The 19,544-nt window shown below is 40.6% G+C and overlaps 1 protein-coding gene across 1 annotated transcript in view; it reads left to right on the plus strand.

Moving 5' to 3' along the window:
- LOC118279006 (uncharacterized) overlaps positions 1–18,827 on the plus strand; it is a 43,726-nt gene extending 24,899 nt beyond the window's left edge. Inside the window, exons 23-38 of the mRNA XM_050703376.1 lie at positions 1,387–1,540; positions 1,940–2,105; positions 3,229–3,395; positions 4,879–5,041; positions 6,295–6,438; positions 7,332–7,517; positions 9,400–9,537; positions 10,148–10,355; positions 10,752–11,064; positions 11,603–11,901; positions 14,308–14,524; positions 15,316–15,480; positions 16,564–16,658; positions 17,352–17,425; positions 17,836–18,026; positions 18,701–18,827. Of these exons, the coding sequence (XP_050559333.1) occupies positions 1,387–1,540; positions 1,940–2,105; positions 3,229–3,395; positions 4,879–5,041; positions 6,295–6,438; positions 7,332–7,517; positions 9,400–9,537; positions 10,148–10,355; positions 10,752–11,064; positions 11,603–11,901; positions 14,308–14,524; positions 15,316–15,480; positions 16,564–16,658; positions 17,352–17,425; positions 17,836–18,026; positions 18,701–18,827 (2,807 nt within the window). The remainder of the gene's footprint in view (positions 1–1,386; positions 1,541–1,939; positions 2,106–3,228; positions 3,396–4,878; positions 5,042–6,294; positions 6,439–7,331; positions 7,518–9,399; positions 9,538–10,147; positions 10,356–10,751; positions 11,065–11,602; positions 11,902–14,307; positions 14,525–15,315; positions 15,481–16,563; positions 16,659–17,351; positions 17,426–17,835; positions 18,027–18,700) is intronic.
- The last annotated feature ends 717 nt before the right edge of the window (positions 18,828–19,544 follow it).

The following is a 19,544-nucleotide window of genomic DNA, read 5'->3' on the forward strand; positions in this document are numbered from 1 at the left end:
CCTTTTTACCCGACTGCGCCAGAAGGAGGGTTATGTTTTTCGAGTGTATGTATGTATGTATAATTGTTTGGCACGCTCTGCAGCCTAAACGGCTTGATGGATTTTGACTTGAGAGGTGTCGTTGGATTCGTATTTACTGTGAGAGTGACACTGGATATATCAAAATAAAAAAAAACATAAAACTAAAAAAAATAAAATAAAAAAGGTAATTTAAAAAACTAAAAAACCCGACTGCGTTTCTTTATAATATTAAAATGAAAAAACCTAAAACAAGAAAGTCATCGTAAAATTTAAGCAGTCGGGACCCATTCTAGAAAGCCAGCCGTATGTGCCCTCACAAAGTCTATATTAAGAATGGGTCCCGACTGCTTACATTTTACGATGACTTTCTTGTTTTAGGGTTTTTTCATTTTAATATTATAATATTATAACTTTCTTGAGTCTAGAATTGGAACTTGAAACGGGACATTTACCATGTTTTTCTATTTCGATGAGTTTCCGATATTTCGGCACTGTTGCAAGCGCCATGATCACGGATGACCTAATCCCGTTTCAAGTTCTAATTCTAGTGTTACTGACCATGTCAGTTTAAAAACTTTCTTGAGACATACTAAATTAATTATTATGTTATCGGCTTACTCAGGTAACTATTAGTAACGTAAAAATTGGGTCTTTAATTTTGATTTAACTAATTTTAGATACACTGACAATACATTATATTTTTAATTTTAATTCCGCCTATACCTACATGTATTTCACATCATTCTCTCACATTATCCTCTATTTCATTGTCTGGACTTTAAAAGAGACTATGACCTCTGTGTTTGTTTCGGCATTTCTTCTCAGAGTAGTCGTCGGCCTAACCTAGCTATTTGAAATAATTGTAAAAGTGTTATTTTATAACCTACTTACAGAAATAAATATCATTTATCATTGATTTTTTAACATGCGGTGTGCAGTACCGCTAAAACTAAAAATCTTACTGTATCGTTAGTGTAGCATGGATTTCCGCAAAGTGACGCCTGATTCTATTCTATAAGTATACTAGCGGACCCGACAGACGTTGTTCTGTCTACACGTCTGATTAATTAAAAAAACATTGTCCAGCGGACAAAATTGTAAATCTAAACCATTCTCAGATCCCCTTGAACACACACAAAAAATTTCATCAAAATCGGTCCAGTCGTTTAAGAGAAGTTCAGTGACATACACACTTACAGAAGAATTATATATATAAAGATTTACAGAAATAAATATCATTTATATTTTAACATGCGGTGTGCAGCACCGCTAAAACAAAAAATCTTAATGTATTGTTAGTGTAGCATTTATGTCCGCAAAGTGACGCCTGATTCTATTCTATAAGTATAAAGATATTATTTTTAGGTGACGAAACAAAGGGCTGGTGGGACCATGCATTCGCTGCTTGTATGAAATCTTTAGCTGCCAAGGAAGACATAGAAATATTTAACATGGTTTATAAAACAGCTGTTGGGCGAACTATGAATTTTTCTAATAGAATTCTATTACCGTTGCTCAGGTAATTAAAGTTGATAATAAGTGTAGGAGAGCCATGTTTCGGCACTGCTGGGCCGGCTCGACCGGAGTGATACCACGGCCTCACAGTACACCGACGTGAAACAACGCTTGCGTTGTGTGAGTGAGGTTACTAGAGGCCTATCAACCCCCCATTCTGAATCCCCGATTCCCCAACAACCCTTAAATTTCTAACTCCCAAAATCCCGGCAACGTACTTGTAACGCCTCTGGTGTTTCGAACAAACGAGTCACCTGATGGTAAGCGATCTGCGCCGCCCATAGACACCCGCAACACCAGAGGAGTCACAGGTGCGTTGCCGGCCTTTAAAAAAGGAGTACGCTCTGTTCTTGAAGGATTGAAGGCATTTAAATAGTGATATGTTTCCACTGTTATTTCTCAGGCATACATCTCGAAAATTCTTAGAAAACTTTCTTTGTACGATAATCAATGATTTACTATCCACACTGAAAACTGTCGTGAAGGGGTCCAGTCAATCAGAAGACTATAAAAGGCGTCTCATCCAATATGCGATCACTTTTAACATATTGAAAATCGCCTTTGATAAGGTAAGTTCAAAATCAAAATGATTTATATCAAATAGACCAAGAAGACACTTTCAAACGTCAAAGCAAATATAATAATATTAATAACGTCTGTTTGTCAGTCCTCTAGTTGCTCTATTTGCTCGTTCCAAAGTATAGATTCCTATGGAGAAGAACGAGCAAGAAACTCCATAGGTTACTCTTTTTCAATCAGATTCATAATACAATTCTTGGTTACATTGTTTCGTTGCTTCAACTATGTGAGAACAATGTAAAACTAATATTCAGTCAAAGTGATAGGAAAAGAAAATAACCTCGAGGACAACAAAATCATATATATAGTATGGAAATCATTCTCATATGACTTAAATTAAACTACAAGTGTGGGAGAGCCATGCTTCGGCACTGCTGGGCCGGCTCGACCGGAGTGATACCACTGCTATACAGTAATCTGACGTGAAACAACGCTTGCCTTGTGTTTCGTTGTGTGAGTGAAGTTACCGGAGGCCCAATTCCCCCCTTCCCAATCTTCCCAATCCCCGATTCCCGATTCCCCAACAACCCTTAAATTCCTAACCTCCAAAATGCTGGCAACGCACTTGTAACGCCTCTTGTGTTTCAAGTGTCTGTGGGTGGCGGCGATTGCTTACCACCAGGTGATACGTCTGCTCGTTTACCATACGGCGTTTACCATATACCTGATGGTAAGCAATCGCCGCCGCTCATGAACGCTTGATACCAGAAGCATTACAACTCCGTTACCGGCATTTTGGGGTTTAGGAATTTAAGGGTTGTTGTTCGGGAATCGGGGATTGGGAAGAGGGCAATTGGGCCTCCGGTAACCTAACTCACACAACGCAAGCGTTGTTTCACGTCGGTTTTCTGCTTGGCCGTGGTATCACTCCGGTCGAGCCGGCCCAGCAGTGCCGAAGCATGGCTCACCCGTACCTCATGTCATACCCTGCCATCAAGATTCCTGGGACCTTAGTCTGCTATTACAATTGTGTCAGAATGGTCGATCACTGAGCAGTGCGAGAGGGACGGAGCTATACAACCTACATAGCTCCGTCCCTCTCGCACTGCTCAGTGATCGACCATTCTGACACAATTGTAATAGCAGACTAAGGCCCCTGATCCGTTTCCACAGTTATCATCAGCCCAATTAGAAAAGGGTGTGTTGAACGAGCGAGCCGGTTCTCCAAAGCCGTGGCATTTCCTTCAAACAGTATGCTGTTATTGCATGGCTGTTCGTGATGCGGTTAAGCAAAGCGAGAATCCGAGCGAAGCTAGCGACGAACTCAAGAGTACATATCTGTGAGTATTTTTTTTACATACATGTGGGACTGCCTCGGTGGCCTAGTGGTTGCAAGTGCGACTGCTGGGCAAGGGGTCTCGGGTTCGATTCCCGGGTCGGGCGAAGTATTATTGGGCTTTTTTCGGTTTTTCGAAAATTTCTCAGTAGTAGCACGGAGTCTGGAAATGTGCCCGGTATATGGCAATAGGCTCACCACCTATTACATGGGACTTACTACATAAATTGTGAAAAGTGGGTGTACACAGTGGCATTACGTGTCATAATGTGCACCTCTGCCTACCCCTTCGGGGATTAAAGGCGTGACGATATGCATGTGGGAATAGGATTTTTAAATAAAAAATAATAACTCTTCTATATTTTATTTTCTGAGCTTTCTTTCGTCTTAATGCCAAATCTTATTATATCAAAGTGACGTTTTCTACCTTCTTCCATTCGCTTCCTTTCATCGTCTATATCCCTCTCTTTCACACATAACACTCTCTCTTACACTCCTCATGCGGTCCATTCCCCACATACATAAATCTATATATTAATACGTGATGCAAAAACTTTGGACCGCTATTTACGAAAATTGCGCGGACGTAGGAGCATAAAATTTGGTACACTTATAGTTTATGTGTAGGAGAAGTGAAGAACGCTAATATTTTTCAAAAATAATGCTTTTAAAGTACATTAAATCAATAAATAAAACATTACACACACATGCTCACATCTGATCGTATTTGACAAAACGTCAAAATCGATAGACATTGCGATGATATTGACGTCTCATATGAATAGAGTTTTATAAAAGAGTTTGTTTGAGTTTGAGTTAAATAAAAATTATCCTTGAACGTATGTTAAGTGGTATTGTAAAGTAAATCGTATATGGTTGAATTTCAACCACTAGGCGACCACTAGTACATAATAATAGGGTATTATACTACTAGTCAAATTCAATACTTTTATCGAAATGTCAAAAACGTTACTTTTCTATGAATTTTGTATGACATTGCAAATTATGACGTCATATTTTTTTTGCGTCAAATAGCATACTTATTACGCAAAAAATAGCAAGAAAAATTAAATAAATAAGTTTATCGTCAAATGAATGAATGAAAATACGATTATTTTGGGATATTTTATTATATTGAAATATCAAAATAATTTATTTTTGACCTAGGAAAGTACCCAATTATACACGTTTAGTTTTCTCGACCATAAGGGTCCGTTCACACAGACCGGCTGCGCGAGCGAGAAAGAGCACGCGATCGATTTATTATTTCACAACAAGCGCCGTCAAGCATTTTAAATGACAAAAACAGTGCTCATTTAAAAATAAACCTTAATACAGATATTTAAAACTGTGTTTTCAACGTGATAAAAATTTGCTCTCCTCTTCGAGCCGGTCTGTGTGAACGGACCCTAAACGCTGAGCTGCACATATTTTATAAAAACTTGTCCTTTTTAATAACTTGTTTTTTTTTCTATTATTCTCGACAGTTGGTTCCATACATCTTACTACAACTGTCTCAGTGCAGCCCTCTGCCGGCGACAGCTTACCAAAAAGTTTTCTGCTAAACTATTCGATGTCCACGCGTGGGATGATTTGGTGGACAAACAAGCTGTTTATCCTTTCCATTTGAAGTCTTATGTGAGGTCTAGAGTGAGTACTTAATCTTACTAATGTTATATATGGGAATGTTTCTGTGTTTGTATGTTTGTTACTCAAGTTAAAGCAATCGAAAGGCCGGCAACGCACCTGTGACTCCTCTGGTGTTGCGGGTGTCCATGGGTGGCGCTGATCACTTACCATCAGGTTACACTTTTGCTCGTTTACCTCCTATTCCATAAAAAAATCGAAACAATGTAACCAAGTATTGTATTGTGAATCTAATTGAAAAAGAGTAACCTATGAAGTTTCTTGCTCGTTCTTCTCCATAGGAATCTACACTTTGGAACGAGCAAATATAGCAACTAGAGGACTGACCGACAGACAGACGTTATTAATATTATTATATTTGCTTTGACGTTCAAAAGTGTTTTCCTGGTCTATTTGAAATAAATAATTTTGACTTCGACTTTCAAATCTATAAAAAGGCTAAAGGGCCAATTTGCCACAAGAGTAGATTATAGTGTGGAATAACATATCGACTTCTTTTTAACGCCGGTAAACGAGCAGACGGATCACCTGATGGTAAGCAATCGCCGCCGTCCATGGACACTTGAAACACCAGAGGCGTTACAAGTGCGTTGCCGGCTTTTTGAGGGTTAGGAATTTAAGGGTTGTTGGGGAATCAATTGGGAATGGGGAAATCGGGCCTCCGGAATGCGAGTGGGTGGGATATCTACCATGAAGCGGTAACGCCTTGCCGATTGTCTTGTGGTTCGGTGATGGAAAGGACTAGGGGGAATCAAGTTGTGCAATTCCCCCGCACATATTATATGCATTTTAATTGTGTAGTATAGAATGAGTGTGACTGCACGGTTGGTGCGGTGGCTGGGCAACGGGTAGCGGGTTCGATTCCCGCGGTGGCTAAAACGTGATAATGGAATCTTTTGTGTAAAATTACCATTATTAGCCCAGAATCTGGGTGGGGTCTGGGTGTGATGTGTATGTGAACTTGTATGTTTGTAAACGCACACACGACACGGGAGAAAATCCTAATGTGGGGCAACGTTTAAAAAAAAATCATTTAAGCCTCCGGGTCACAACGACATGTCATATTGTGTTTTTTTTTTTTTTGAGGGGGGAAAATTATCTAATGACTTCTCTCGCCTTAGGCAAGGCGAGAGGGAGTATCAGACTCTTACTGACTAAAAACCACCCCGTTCCTACTCCTGCTTTGAGCCGGAGCCCCGGTAACCTTTTACGTTGTCCGCAGCTCCGGAATATTATGTGCTTTCTCCAATTTCCAGGACAGTGTTAGACCAGCGAGACGTGCCCTGGACTCGCTGGCCACAACATCGTCATTCACGGGAACGCTCCGCAGTGCAATATTCCTGAACACACTCTCCGACAACCCCTTGTACTACGACCTGATACCCAACGAGGAAGAACAGGTATTTACTGTGCACTAGTGGTCGCCTAGTGGTCGAAATTCGACCATATATGATTTAATTTACAATACCACTTAACATACGTTCAAGGATAATTTTTATTTAACGAATTGCTATTAGTTTTGTAAAATTCAAATTAATATATTCCGGCGCATCATGAACAACATGAAACCTCTTTTCATATGAGACGTGAGAATATCATCGCAATGTCTGTCGATTTTGACGTTTTGTCAAATACGATACTATGCATGGTAGTGTGTGTAATGTTTTATTTATTGATTTAATGTACTTGATAAGCATTATTTTTGAAAAATATTAGTGATCTGAACTTCTCCTACACATAAACTATAAGTGTACCAAATTTTATGAAAATAAAACTAAAATAATTTTACGTCCGCGCAATTTTCGTAAAATGGGGTCGAAAGTTTTTGCATCACGTATTAATACATAGATTCTTTTTTATACATTAAATAAATTTAACAAAATAATATGTACTACCACTAGCGTCATCTGATGTTTTAGTTGCGAACTAATAATGTATATAGACTCCATATCTATGTCAAAGGAGGTAAAGATAAAATTAACAAAAACTAAACAACGTCACCCCTTTTATCCCCGAAGGGGTACGGGGTGCACATTACGGCACGTAATGCCGCTATACAATGTACACCCACTTTTCACCATTTATGTTGTAAGTCCCATTACAACACTAATGGTGTTTCAGTTAATTTAATCTTTACCTCCCTTGACATACATATGGAGTCTATATACATTATTAGTTCGCAACTAAAACACCAGATGACGCTAGTGGTAGTACATATTATTTTGTTACATTTATTTAACAATAATTTTATCTTTACCTCCCTTGACTTAAAGCACACTTTCCTTTGACACAGGACGAAGAAGATGATGCGCCATTAGAATTTGAGGACAGTATACTGAACGCACACGGCTGCCTATCCACCATGACATATCTGCTTGAACATGTCAGCAGATTGGAGTATCACGAATGGAGGGAGTCTGTAGTCTCTGCGCTCTCTGATGGTGATGTTCACATTAATGTAAAATGGATGATTGCACAGGTTAGTTCACACATCAGTAGCCTATAAGGGCCTATGCACACCACGTTTTTTAAACGCGCCGTCGACGCGCGTTTGTAGCGATACAGACGCGATACGCACGCAAGTTAGACGCAGCCTGTAGACCTTTGCACACCTGACGCGCTTGTGTAGCGATACAGACGCGAGGCAAACGTACGTGTGTAGCGATACAATCGATCGTGAATTCCACAATATTGGCCGGGTTTAAATTTCAGTTAATGATAAATGATATTTATTTTGCAAATAGGTTATAAAATAACACTTTTACACGTCAATCTCTTAAATAACTAGATGAGGCCGGCATTTCCCATCCGACTACTCTGAGAAGAAATGCCGAAACAAACTCAGAGGTCATAGTCTCTTTTAAAGTCCAGACAAAATCAATTAAAGATGTCGGAGAACCGTGCAAGTTGATTCTGTAGTGGTCTTTTGAGGAAAGAACCACAACAGTATGAGCGGACCTGTTCAGATGGCAGCACGCATGTGTCAGTTTACAATTAGCTCAGCTGACGGCTGTTGCTGAATGATCCGACGAACAACACCAACCAAAAGAACATTTGGGTAGGCCACACAAGTGCTCAAACTGTCAGAATATAATTTACTAAAAATAAAATGACTAGCAAAAGTCTCACACGGTCCTCAAACTAACAATTTTAAAAGGAAATATAAAAATATAAAAGGAAAAAAATATATAAAACAATGTCAAATTATGTTAATGTCAAATTGTATAAAAAATGTAACTATATGTTACAAACATGTCAGCAAGTTATGAAGTATTCTGTGTCGAAAGGCTTAATTTTTTTGTTCCAAAGATGTGCGGTGCACCAAATAGATTAGTACTAGCCCCGTCGGTATGGAAGGCGCGCGCTAACGCTCGTATCGGTGTCGCGCGTTTGATTCGATACAGGCGCGTCGGTGCCGCGCGTTTGTATCGATACAAACGACAACAAACTGCTCTGCAGAATAAAAACGCGCCGGCGACACGCGATCCTAAAACGCGCGTTGACGGCGCGTTTAAAAAACGTGGTACGCATAGGCCCTAAGAGGCCATCCATAAATTACGTCACACGATTTTCATGATTTGTGACCCCCTCCCCCGTCCCTGTCACAGTGTGACGTCACATTTTATAATTTTATATGTGGATTTTTTTCGTGATTTTCCATAATAGTTCAGTTCATAATAGATTTCATTCTTTTCATGCATGCTCGTCGGTTAAAGGTACTTTTAATTTGGCCCTTTTTTAATATACCGCCAATATTATGTTCGCTATATGTCGTCTAGGGCGCCCTCTACCGGAGCTGCGGCCTACCTAGCGGGTTACCGGGGCTCCGGCCCAAAAAGAAGGAGTAAGAACGGGGTCTACCGACGCGACGGCCCCATTTTAATCCGCCTTGCATATTTCTTTCTTTCTTTTGTGTATAAATCTGTTGCCGAACTATCACGGAAAAGCACATGTTATGTTTCTTTAACTGAAATAGTCACAGCTTTAAGACTTCGTTCAGGTAACATTCCGGCCAATGGTTTTGCATATAAGTTTTGCATATACTATGGGTAAAGTCGGGTGATATGGGTGAAGATGTGCACCATATTCTATCGAAGTGTGTTCGGGGCGAAGTTGAAAGAAAACAAATATTTCCTACATCTAATTATGATGTTGGCAAATTTAACAGTGTTTTGTCTCTACCATTATCGGATAAAACTAGAAAATTATATCTACTAGTTAAAAACACTTGTGTTAATAGATATTAAGTCCATTTATGTTAATATGTATATTTGGTTAAGGGTCCTATAAGGGTGACATAATCACTGTGTGATTAAACCATCCAATTTATTTACAAAGATTTAAAAACAAAACTGTTTCAGGCAATATGTAATGCGTCTGAGGAACTCAAGCCGCACGCTACCGCCCTCTGCCCAGCGCTGTTTGAACTAATAGCTTACACGGCACGATCTACCAACGACAGTGAACATCGCGTGTTAAACAACCTACACATTGACATAGTAAGTGGTTTTTTTATGAAACACGCCGTAAACGAGCAGACGGATCACCTGATGGTAAGCAATCGCCGCCGCCCATGGACACCTGAAACACCAGAGGCGTTACAAGTGCGTTGCCGGCTTTTTGGGAGTTAGGAATTTAAGGGATGTTGTTCGGGAATTGGGGATGGAGAAGATTGGGAAGGGGGAATTGTGCCTCCGGTAACCTCACCCACACAACGAAAAACAACGCCAGCGTTGTTTCACGTCGGTTTTCTGTGAGGTTTTCCGTGTCGTGCTGAAGCATGGCTCTCCCAAAAAAAAATCTTTTCTATTTTATACTCCCAGAAGTGTGGGAGAGCCATACTTCAGCACTGCAGGGCCGGCTCGACCGGAGTGATACCACGGCCGAGCAGAAAACCGACGTGAAACAACGCTTGCGTTGTGTGAGTGAGGTTACCGGAGACCCAATTACCCCTTCCTAATCTTCCCAATTCCCGATTCCCCAACAACCCTTAAATTCCTAACCCCCAAAAGGCCGGCAATGCACTTGTAACGCCTCTGGTGTTTCACCAACCGTGCAACGTTTTGTTTAAAAGAAAAGAAAGTATTAATACTATTTTCTTTTTCACAGCTAACAACTATAATAAAATGGGACTTGAAAGACCTAGTCCCCCCTCCAAACGTGACCAAATGTGCCCACTACCTAATATATACTTGTTTAGAAAACCAAAGTCAGTACTACATACATAAGCGATTGTTAGACACGTTAAATGGGCTATTGAAACTATATGGCCAACATATTCGTGTGGATTGGAACTTATTTCAAGACTGTTCACAGGGTAAGTCTTGCTTTTTTTTATAAAGACGCCTTTAATCCCCGAAGGGGTAGGCAGAGGTGCACATTATGGCATGTAATGCCGCTATACAATGTACACACACATTTCACAATTTATGTTGTAAGTCCCATGTAATAGGTGGTGAGTCTATTGCCATATACCGGGCACAGATTTTTTTTCGATAATCCGAAAAAAACCCAGCAATACTTCGTCCGACCCGGGAATTGAACCCGAGACCTCTTGCCTGGCAGTCGCACTTGCAACCACTAGGCCTTACAACATAAAATTGTGAAATGTGGGTGTATTGGCATTATGTGCCATAATGGGCACCTCTGCCTACCCCTTCAGGGATTAATGGCATGACGTTATAATAATAATAAAAAATACTTAAACTTCCAGATCTACAAAAATCTCCGATACTACCAATTTTGGAAAGACTACTCAAAAATGGAGTGTTATACGGTGTATCGGACCTGCTTAGTGCCATATTCGCGTTAGACGCAAAAGATTGGTTAAACAATGGTACCAAATTATACGAAGTGGTTGGTCTAGCACTTTCTAGAGAAAGAAATTCAGCGTTCACTGAGAATCTGGATAAATTTTGGAGAATTCTGGCTTCTGTGAGACGTAACGGCAATGTCGGGAGCTATGTCAAGATGTTGTATTATGCACAGAAATCTTGCCCGCAGTGCTGTGATGCTGATAATTTGAGGTATGTATGTTTATATACTAATCAAATCACTTTTCAAATCAAATTACTTTAACACATTCAGTGCCACCAACACGCCCAGAGAGTCCACGTAAATTTAATTCCAGAACCGTAGAGTCGCACCCTCTATGCAATTCTTTAGATTAGGGTATGTTTAGTCTTCAGTATTATTTTAAGCAGAAAATACACCATGCATTTTTGAAACATTGAACTCGCTGAGCGAGTCGACGGCACTGGAATAAAATTTACATGGACTCTCCGGGCGAGTCAGTGGCACTGAATGTGTTAATGCATCCATAGTGTACAGTGTGGTCTACAATTTTACACTAACACGTTCCAACTATGGGCCCTATTGGGCACCGCAAAAGTACTTAATCTACTTACATATTAAGCATATAGGAAGCCGGGATAATTGGGCCTCCTGTAACCTAACTCACACAACTCAAGCGTTGTTTCACGTCGGTTTTCTGCGAGACCGTGGTATCACTCCGATCGAGCGAAGCATGGCTCTCCCACACTTAATTCACATCTTTAATTTCAGAATAATAACAGGCATTGCGGCGTCAAAGATTGAGAAGGCGAAATGTCTTGCCATCATATCTACGTACTTGGAACACTTGTCCGTCGATAATTTCGCACATATAACGGACTTGATTGGTTTAAAAGAACTCTTTGACAGTGAATTTAGAGTTGAAGCGATGAAAATAGCCAGAAATGGCCTCAAATGCGCGGATTCGCGTTTGAAAAGTGAAATTTTGAATGGTTTGGAGCATAATTGCCAAAGTTCGTCGGTCCCTGTGCGAAAAGAGGCTTTCAATGTGTTTTTGAAAGCTTTCCAGGGTATGTATTATTGATTTTGTAATGAATACGAATAATAGATAAATAAAATAATTTAGTAAGAAAAATTATTTATTTAGCATTAGGGGCGATGCACTGAAAAACATAACACAAAAAAAAACAGTACAAACATATTACATAACTAGCTACTTCCGCGCGGTTTCACCCGCTCTGCTCGGTACTTATTGATCGTAGCGTGATGATTTATAGCCTATAACCTTCCTCGATAAATGCGCTATCCAACACAAAAAGAATTATTCAAATCGGACCAGTAGTTCCGGAGATTAGCGCGTTCAATCAAACAAACAAACAAACTCTTCAGCTTTATAATATTAGTATAGATATAACAATTTTGTTTTTTACAAAAATCAGAGGAATCAGAAAATACTGCACAATATAAATAAAATAATATAAAAGTTTAAATAAAATAAAACAAGGTGGCAACGTGCCCAAGCCAAAAGGGTTTTACTGTTTACTGCAACCTCGGTGGCCGAGTGGTTGCAAGTGCGACTGCCGGGCAAGGGGTCTTAGGTCCGGAGCTGCGGACTACCTAGCGGGTTTACCGGGCGTCCGGCTCGAAAAGCAGGAGAAGGAACGGGGTGGTTTTAGTCAGTAAGAGTCTGACACTCCCTCTCGCCTCGTCTAAGGCGGGAGAAGTCATTGGATGATTTTCCCCCTCAAAAAAAAAAGGAGTCTTGGGTCCGATTTCCGGGTCGGGTAAAGTACTGCTGGCGTTTTTTCGGTTTTTCGAAAATTTCTGAGTCTGGAAATGTGCCCGCTATATAGCAATAGGCTCACCCCCTATTACATGGGACTTATAACACAAATGAGATAAGCTCGATGATGTTTATGTTTTTGGAACTGGAACACGCCGGAAAACGAGCATACGTCGTCATCACCTGATGGTAAGCAATCGCCGCCGTCCATGGACACTTGAAACACCAGAGGCGTTACAAGTACGTTGCTGGCCTTTTGGGGGTTGGGAATTTGGGGATTAAGAAGATTGGGGAGGAGGGTAATTGGGCCTCCGGTAACCTCACACATACAACGCAAGCGTTGTTTCACGTCGGTTTTCTGCTCGGCCGTGGTATCACTTCGGTCGAGCCGGCCCAGCAGTGCCGAAGCATGGCTCTCCCACATTTATTGAATCATTGACTGCACGGTTGGTGCGGTGGTAGGCTAACTGGCTGCCGCGCTACCGGTAGCGGATACACTCTTTGTGTGATCCACAAATTGTTGTTTCGGGTCTGGGTGGGGATGTGTATGTGAAATTGTATGTTTGTAAACGCACCCACGACACAGGAAAAAATCCTAGTGTGGGGCAACATTTTTTTAACCTAATGGTGCTCCCACACAGCAGTTATATTATAACGTTATAAAGGGTGTCCCAACAAGAACGCAAGATTTAAATTTTAAATAAAACGCAGATGTTTAAAAAAATCATGAAAACTTTATAATATCGTAAAGTAGAGAGGATGAGGTTATCTATGGAACAATACATCGGGCAGATGGCCGCCGCGGCTTTGCGGTACATACGCGATCTTTTGACGAAATTTTCATTGACCGTTTTGCATAAATGCTGCGGTATTTCATTAATACAGCGTCCAATTTCCTTTTTAAGGCTTGAGTCGTCGTCGGCTTATTCGCATAAACCATCAACTTTAAGAAACCCAAAAGAAAAAAGTGTAATGTTGATAAATCACATGATCTAGGCGGCCAATTCTGGTCTCCAAAACGTGAAATAACACGACCGGGACATGACTGATGCAGCAATTCAATTGTTTCTCTGGCTGTATGACATGTGGCGCTATCTTGTTGAAACCACATGCCCTCCAAATCCATTTCTTCAATTCGAGGTACGAAAAAACTGGTTATCATTTTACGATACCGAACACCATGATTGACTGTTTGCGCTTGACCTGCTCATTTTCAATCGTGTAGCGCTCCATTTTTAGTAACCTCGTACCTTATACTAACAAACAATAACACTTGTTCAAATGTCAAACAACGACACTTCGAATGCCGCCAAATTTAAATCTTGCGTTCTTGTTGGGACACCCGTTACAACATTGTGTAACATTTATAACAGCATGTAACATACTGTACAACCACTGTTATAATTTGTTTAAACACAAATGTTATTGTTACACATTGTTGTATCTTTATATATATAATTCTTCTGTAAGTGTGTATGTCACTGAACTTCTCTTAAACGACTTGACCGATTTTGATGAAATTTTTTGTGTGTGTTCAAGGGGATCTGAGAATGGTTTAGATTCACAATTTTGTCCGCTGGACAATGTTTTTTTAATTAATTTTGACAGGACAACGTCTGTCGGGTCCGCTAGTAACGTTATATAACCGCTGTGTGGGAGCACCATAACCTTAACCTAACCCATTCCCTTTCAGACCTGGTCAAACCTGAAGCTACGGAGGCCGAAGCGCCCGCAGCTAAGCGCATAGCACTAGACAATAGTCCTATACTAAGCATCATAGACTCTGCTAACTCCCTGGATAGAGAGGTCGTGAAGATGGTGTCCGATGGAATGTTTGACCGCGACCTGGTGGTGGCCAGGGAGGTCTGTGATGGGGTCCAGGAGTGCTTGTCTGAAGATTTGGAAATGAGGTAAACAATTTTAATTTTTTTTTTATATGTATGGGTAGATTGTTGTCTGGAATAGGGATGATGACGGGGTATGAAAATTAAAAATCTATTTAGTCCGTCAGTTAGGTAATGGAAAAGTATTAGACACGTATTTTTTTATTTTGTCATATAAGATTACAATGCTTACATAAAACGTGTCAAAGTTTAGGCGTAGGAGCTAACTACTACGTCACTGTTGAGTATAAAACGTACTCTAAAGTGACGTCACGCTATATTTCCAATCGATATATCTTCGAAAGTATTTGTTTCTGGAAGAAAATAAAAAATATGTCTAGAATGTCTTAAAATAATCTAGTATATGGCAATAGACTCACCCCCTAATACATGGGACTTATAATACAAATGTGGAAAAGTGGATGTGGATGGAGGATGACCTCTGCCTACCCATACACACATACATACATAACCTTACGCCTAACTTCAATGGAGGTAGGCAGAGACAATAGAACGTCAATTGCCGCTGGTTCTTACACACTTCTTTCGCGTCATCAACAGTCATCAATCTTTTCATGCATACTCGTTGGTTAAAGGTACTTTTAATTTGGCCCTTTTTTTAATATATCGCCAATCTGGTCGCTATATGTCCGTCTGGGGCGCCCTCTACCGACGGCCCCATTCATATTCGCCTTGTATATTTCTTTCGTAAATCTGCTTTCATCCATCCTTTCTACGTCTCCAAATAAACCTGCCTACCCCTTCGGCGATAAAAGGCGTGATGTTTCATTGATTTTGTTTTATTTTTTCCTTCACAGATTTGCAGAACTATTCTACATTATAGTCTACCAGCGTAGTTTAACTGAGAATAATTCGCATTTCTCTACGTACGGGTCTAAACTGATCGAGATTTTATTCAGTGGCCTAAGACAAAAGGACACGTTCAAACAACTCAAGTTGAGCAATAAAGGATTGTCACCAAGGTATTTTTTTTATGGTATAAGCCGGTAAACGAGCAGACGTATCACCTGATGGTAAGCAATCGCCGCCGCCCATGGACACTTGAAACACCAGAGGCGTAACAAGTGCGTTGCTGGCTTTTTGGGGGTTAGGAATTTAAGGGTCGTTGTTCGGCAATCGGGATGGGGAAGATTGGGAAGGGGGGAATTGGGCCTCCGGTAACCTCACTCACACAACGAAACATAACGTAAGCGTTGTTTCACGTCGGTTTTCTGTGAGGCCGTGGTATCACTCCGGTCGAGCCGGCCCAGCACTGTCGAAGAATCAGGCCCTTGATTCATCCGCCCAACGCCAGCCTCCTAAGGTGGTTGTATAGATTAATTATTATTACTGTGGTTCTTTCCTCTAAAGACCACTACAGAATCAACTTGCACGGTTCTCCGACATCTTTAATTGATTTTGTCTGGACTTTAAAAGAGACTATGACCTCTGAGTTTGTTTCGGCATTTCTTCTCAGAGTAGTCGGATAGGAAATGCCGGCCTCATCTAGCTATTTAAGAGATTGACGTGTAAAAAAGTTACATTGTAACCTATTTGCAATCATTTATCATTTACTAGCTACTTCCGCGCGGTTTCACTCGCTCTGCTCAGCTCCTATTGGTCATAGCGTGATGTTTTATAGCCTATAGCCTTCCTCGATAAATGCACTACCCAACACAAAAAGAATTATTCAAATCGGACCAGTAGTTCCGGAGATTAGCGCGTTCAAACAAACAAACAAACAAACAAACTCTTCAGCTTTATAATATTAAGTATAGATTTTTTGGTCAAAATCCACGAGATGGTAAAATAAGAAGAGGCAGACAAAAGATGGATGGACGATATAAGAGAAATCGGAGAGGCTACGTGGTCACGGAAAGCTAGAAACACAGACGAGTGGAAAAGGCTGGAAAAGCCTATGTGTCACAGGACACGCTGATCACTAATTAGGATAACTGATGTATTCGTTTATAAGTTAGATAAATGTAATTTAATGTATAGTTTTCAGCAATAAAGGCTTAATAATAAGATCATTTATTTATCATTTACTTAATATTAAATTGCAGCATCCACACTGGGTTTGGAAACAGTGCTGTCCCACAAACTATGAGTATAGGAACGGTACTGAGGTCCGGTCTGACATACAGAAGCAGGCATAAAGGTAAGACTTCACTCTTTTTTATGCTAAACGTAGCTCTTTAGGGAACAGACAGTAGAGTTCCCTAACGCCCGCATACTAAATTGCTACTCAATTTTAAGTTGTACTTAAATATCGTGCTATCTCTGTCATTTTATAAAGAATTGATAGGGACAGAACTAGTTTTGAGAGCGTCTTAAAATTGTGTAGCGTTTGAGTATTCGGACATAAGAAAAGGAGGACCCTCCGACCAGGCGAGGTGATCATGCCTGGCGGGCTTTCTGCCCAACTGTTGTTCGTTGGGATTTTCTATCCATGTTTATTCGCATGTAAACTTTATATGTGCAATGCAGGTGCATGTGCGGGCAAAGTATTACTTGGCTATTCTCAGTTTTTTCAAAAAATTCTCTGTAACAGCACGGAGTCTGGAATTGTGCCCGGTATATGGCAATAGGTTCACCCCCTATTACATGGGACTTACAACATAAATGGTGAAAATTAGGTGTACATTGTATAGCGGTATTACGTGCCATAATGTGCACCTCTACCTACCCCTTCGGGGATAAAAGGCGTGACGTTGCGAAAACAAAGAACAATCGACTAGGTGTCGCCGCAGTATAATACATATATACACAACCTCACGCCTGTCTCCCATGGGGGTAGGCAGAGACAATGGAACGCCAAAGAGTATAATAAGACCTTGTATATTTATTTCAGCCCCTGAAAAGCGACAGATTGACTTAGAAATGCCTATTACGGATATTATAGAAGTCTTCATAAAAGTATCCAAGGTAAGCATTGGTTGTTGCTGAATAGTTTTTGAGCAGTGTTTCCAGTATTGTATTTAGGTGTGGGAGAGTATGCTTCAGCACTGCAGGGCCGGCTCAAAAGGAGTGATACCACGGCCTCACAGAACACCGACGTGAAACAACGCTTATCTCACTCATACATCAGTATGAGTGAGGTCACCGGAGGCCACTCCGGTCGAGCCAGCCCATTCGTGCCGAAGCATAGCTCTCCCACATCTAGACTGACAAGCTATACTTATTTTATTAAAGATGGTTCTTATGCATTCTTCTTCTGGTTAAAATATTTTTTTACCCGACTACGCCAGAAGGAGGGTTATGTTTTTTGTATAATTGTTTCACACGCTCTGCGGCCTAATTTTGTCAATTTTTATTTGTATTTTTTCTCTTTTCAGATAAATTCACAAATATGTCAAGAGCTATGTGTACAAATAATGAAGTGTTTGGCACAAACGGGTGGCAGTAGGTTCGATTTAGGGTCGGTCATGGCGAAGTATTTGTCTGACATCATTAAGAAACCTTTCTGCCTTACTCCCCTAGTATTGGAGGCTTGCAGAATATTTATAAACGATATCAGCATTGGAAGGTATGTGTTTTAATTTGTTTTTCTTTTTTTATGAAACACGATAATCGAGCAGACGTATTATCTGATGGTAAGCAATCGCCGCCGCCCATGGACACTTGAAACACCAGAGGCGTTACAAGTGCGTTGCTGGCTTTTTGGGAGTTAGGAATTTAAGGGTTGTTGTTCGGGAATCGGGGATTGGGAAGATTGGGAAGAGGGGAATTGGGTCTCCGGTAACCTCACTCACACAACGAAACACAACGCAAGCATTGTTTCACGTCGGTTTTCTGCTCGACCGTGGTATCACTCCGGTCGAGCCGGCCCTGCAGTGCCGAAGCATGGCTCTCCCACACAAATATTATAAACTAGCAAAATTTAAAACTAACTGCCTCGTTGGTCGAGTGGTTGCAAGTGCGAATCCCGGGCAAGGAGTCTCTCGTTCGATTCCCGGGTCGGGCGAAGTATTACTGGGGTGTTTTCGGTTTTTCGAAAATTTCTCAGTGGTAGCACGGAGTCTGGAAATGTGCCCGGTATACGGCAATAGGCTCACCTCCTATTTCATGGGACTTATAACATGAGTTGTGAAATGTGGGTGTACATTGGCATTATGTGCCATAATGTGCACCTCTGCCTACCCCTTCGGGGATTAAAGGCGTGACGATATGTATGTATGGATATGTTATGTATTTTTTCAGGTTTTTAGATTCGGTTAAGTGTTTGAAACAATCTGTACATAATAGTGAAGGATACTTATATACGAATGTACTGTTCGAAGATCTACTCACAAGGTGTGGTGATGAAAGTTTGATCACATTTGGGTAAGTAGCATTTTACTTTTCCTTTTCTTATAAGAAACGTTACCCCACACTAGGGCTTTTTTATATTAAATGAGTGAAGGCACCAAGGCCGTCACCAAATACACCAGCTCCAAGTGAGCGCGGCAACTTGAACGTCCAGCCTCGTGTGTGTGAAGAACGCCTACTCGCGCGCTCTAATCACGCACGCAGGATGGCGGGACAAAAGACAAAAGGCCCTTTTCAGGGCCACAAATCAATTCATGTGATATCGTTACGATTCACGTTTCTATCTAACATTGAGAGTCAAAAACAAAAACGCAATCTTCTCGTTCAATCAATGAACGTAAATTAAATAAATATTACACGCACACACCTACCTACCTACCTACCTACCTACCTACCTACCTATCCACCTATCTACCTATATACTCACTGCTTATTTAGTATTATAAGTAAAGAATATAATATATTCATACAGCAAAGAGACATGCATGCAAAGATCAAAAAATCAAATAAGAACACCTCAATGAGAATGATTATTTTAAACGCGACGAGTACAGCAGTATAAGTAAGTATAATATTATTGATATTAGGTAAACGAAACCGCAATGTAAACCTAGTAAAATAATAGATACGTCGTACGTACGTACAATATTATACCTTTATGAGCACAATGATCAATATTCGATAGTACATACAATACATAGATACGCAAGTGTACCTACTACGTGTACACCAATTC

The sequence above is a fragment of the Spodoptera frugiperda genome, chromosome 24 (assembly GCF_023101765.2).
Source record: "Spodoptera frugiperda isolate SF20-4 chromosome 24, AGI-APGP_CSIRO_Sfru_2.0, whole genome shotgun sequence".
NCBI classification, from domain to species: Eukaryota; Metazoa; Arthropoda; class Insecta; order Lepidoptera; family Noctuidae; genus Spodoptera; species Spodoptera frugiperda.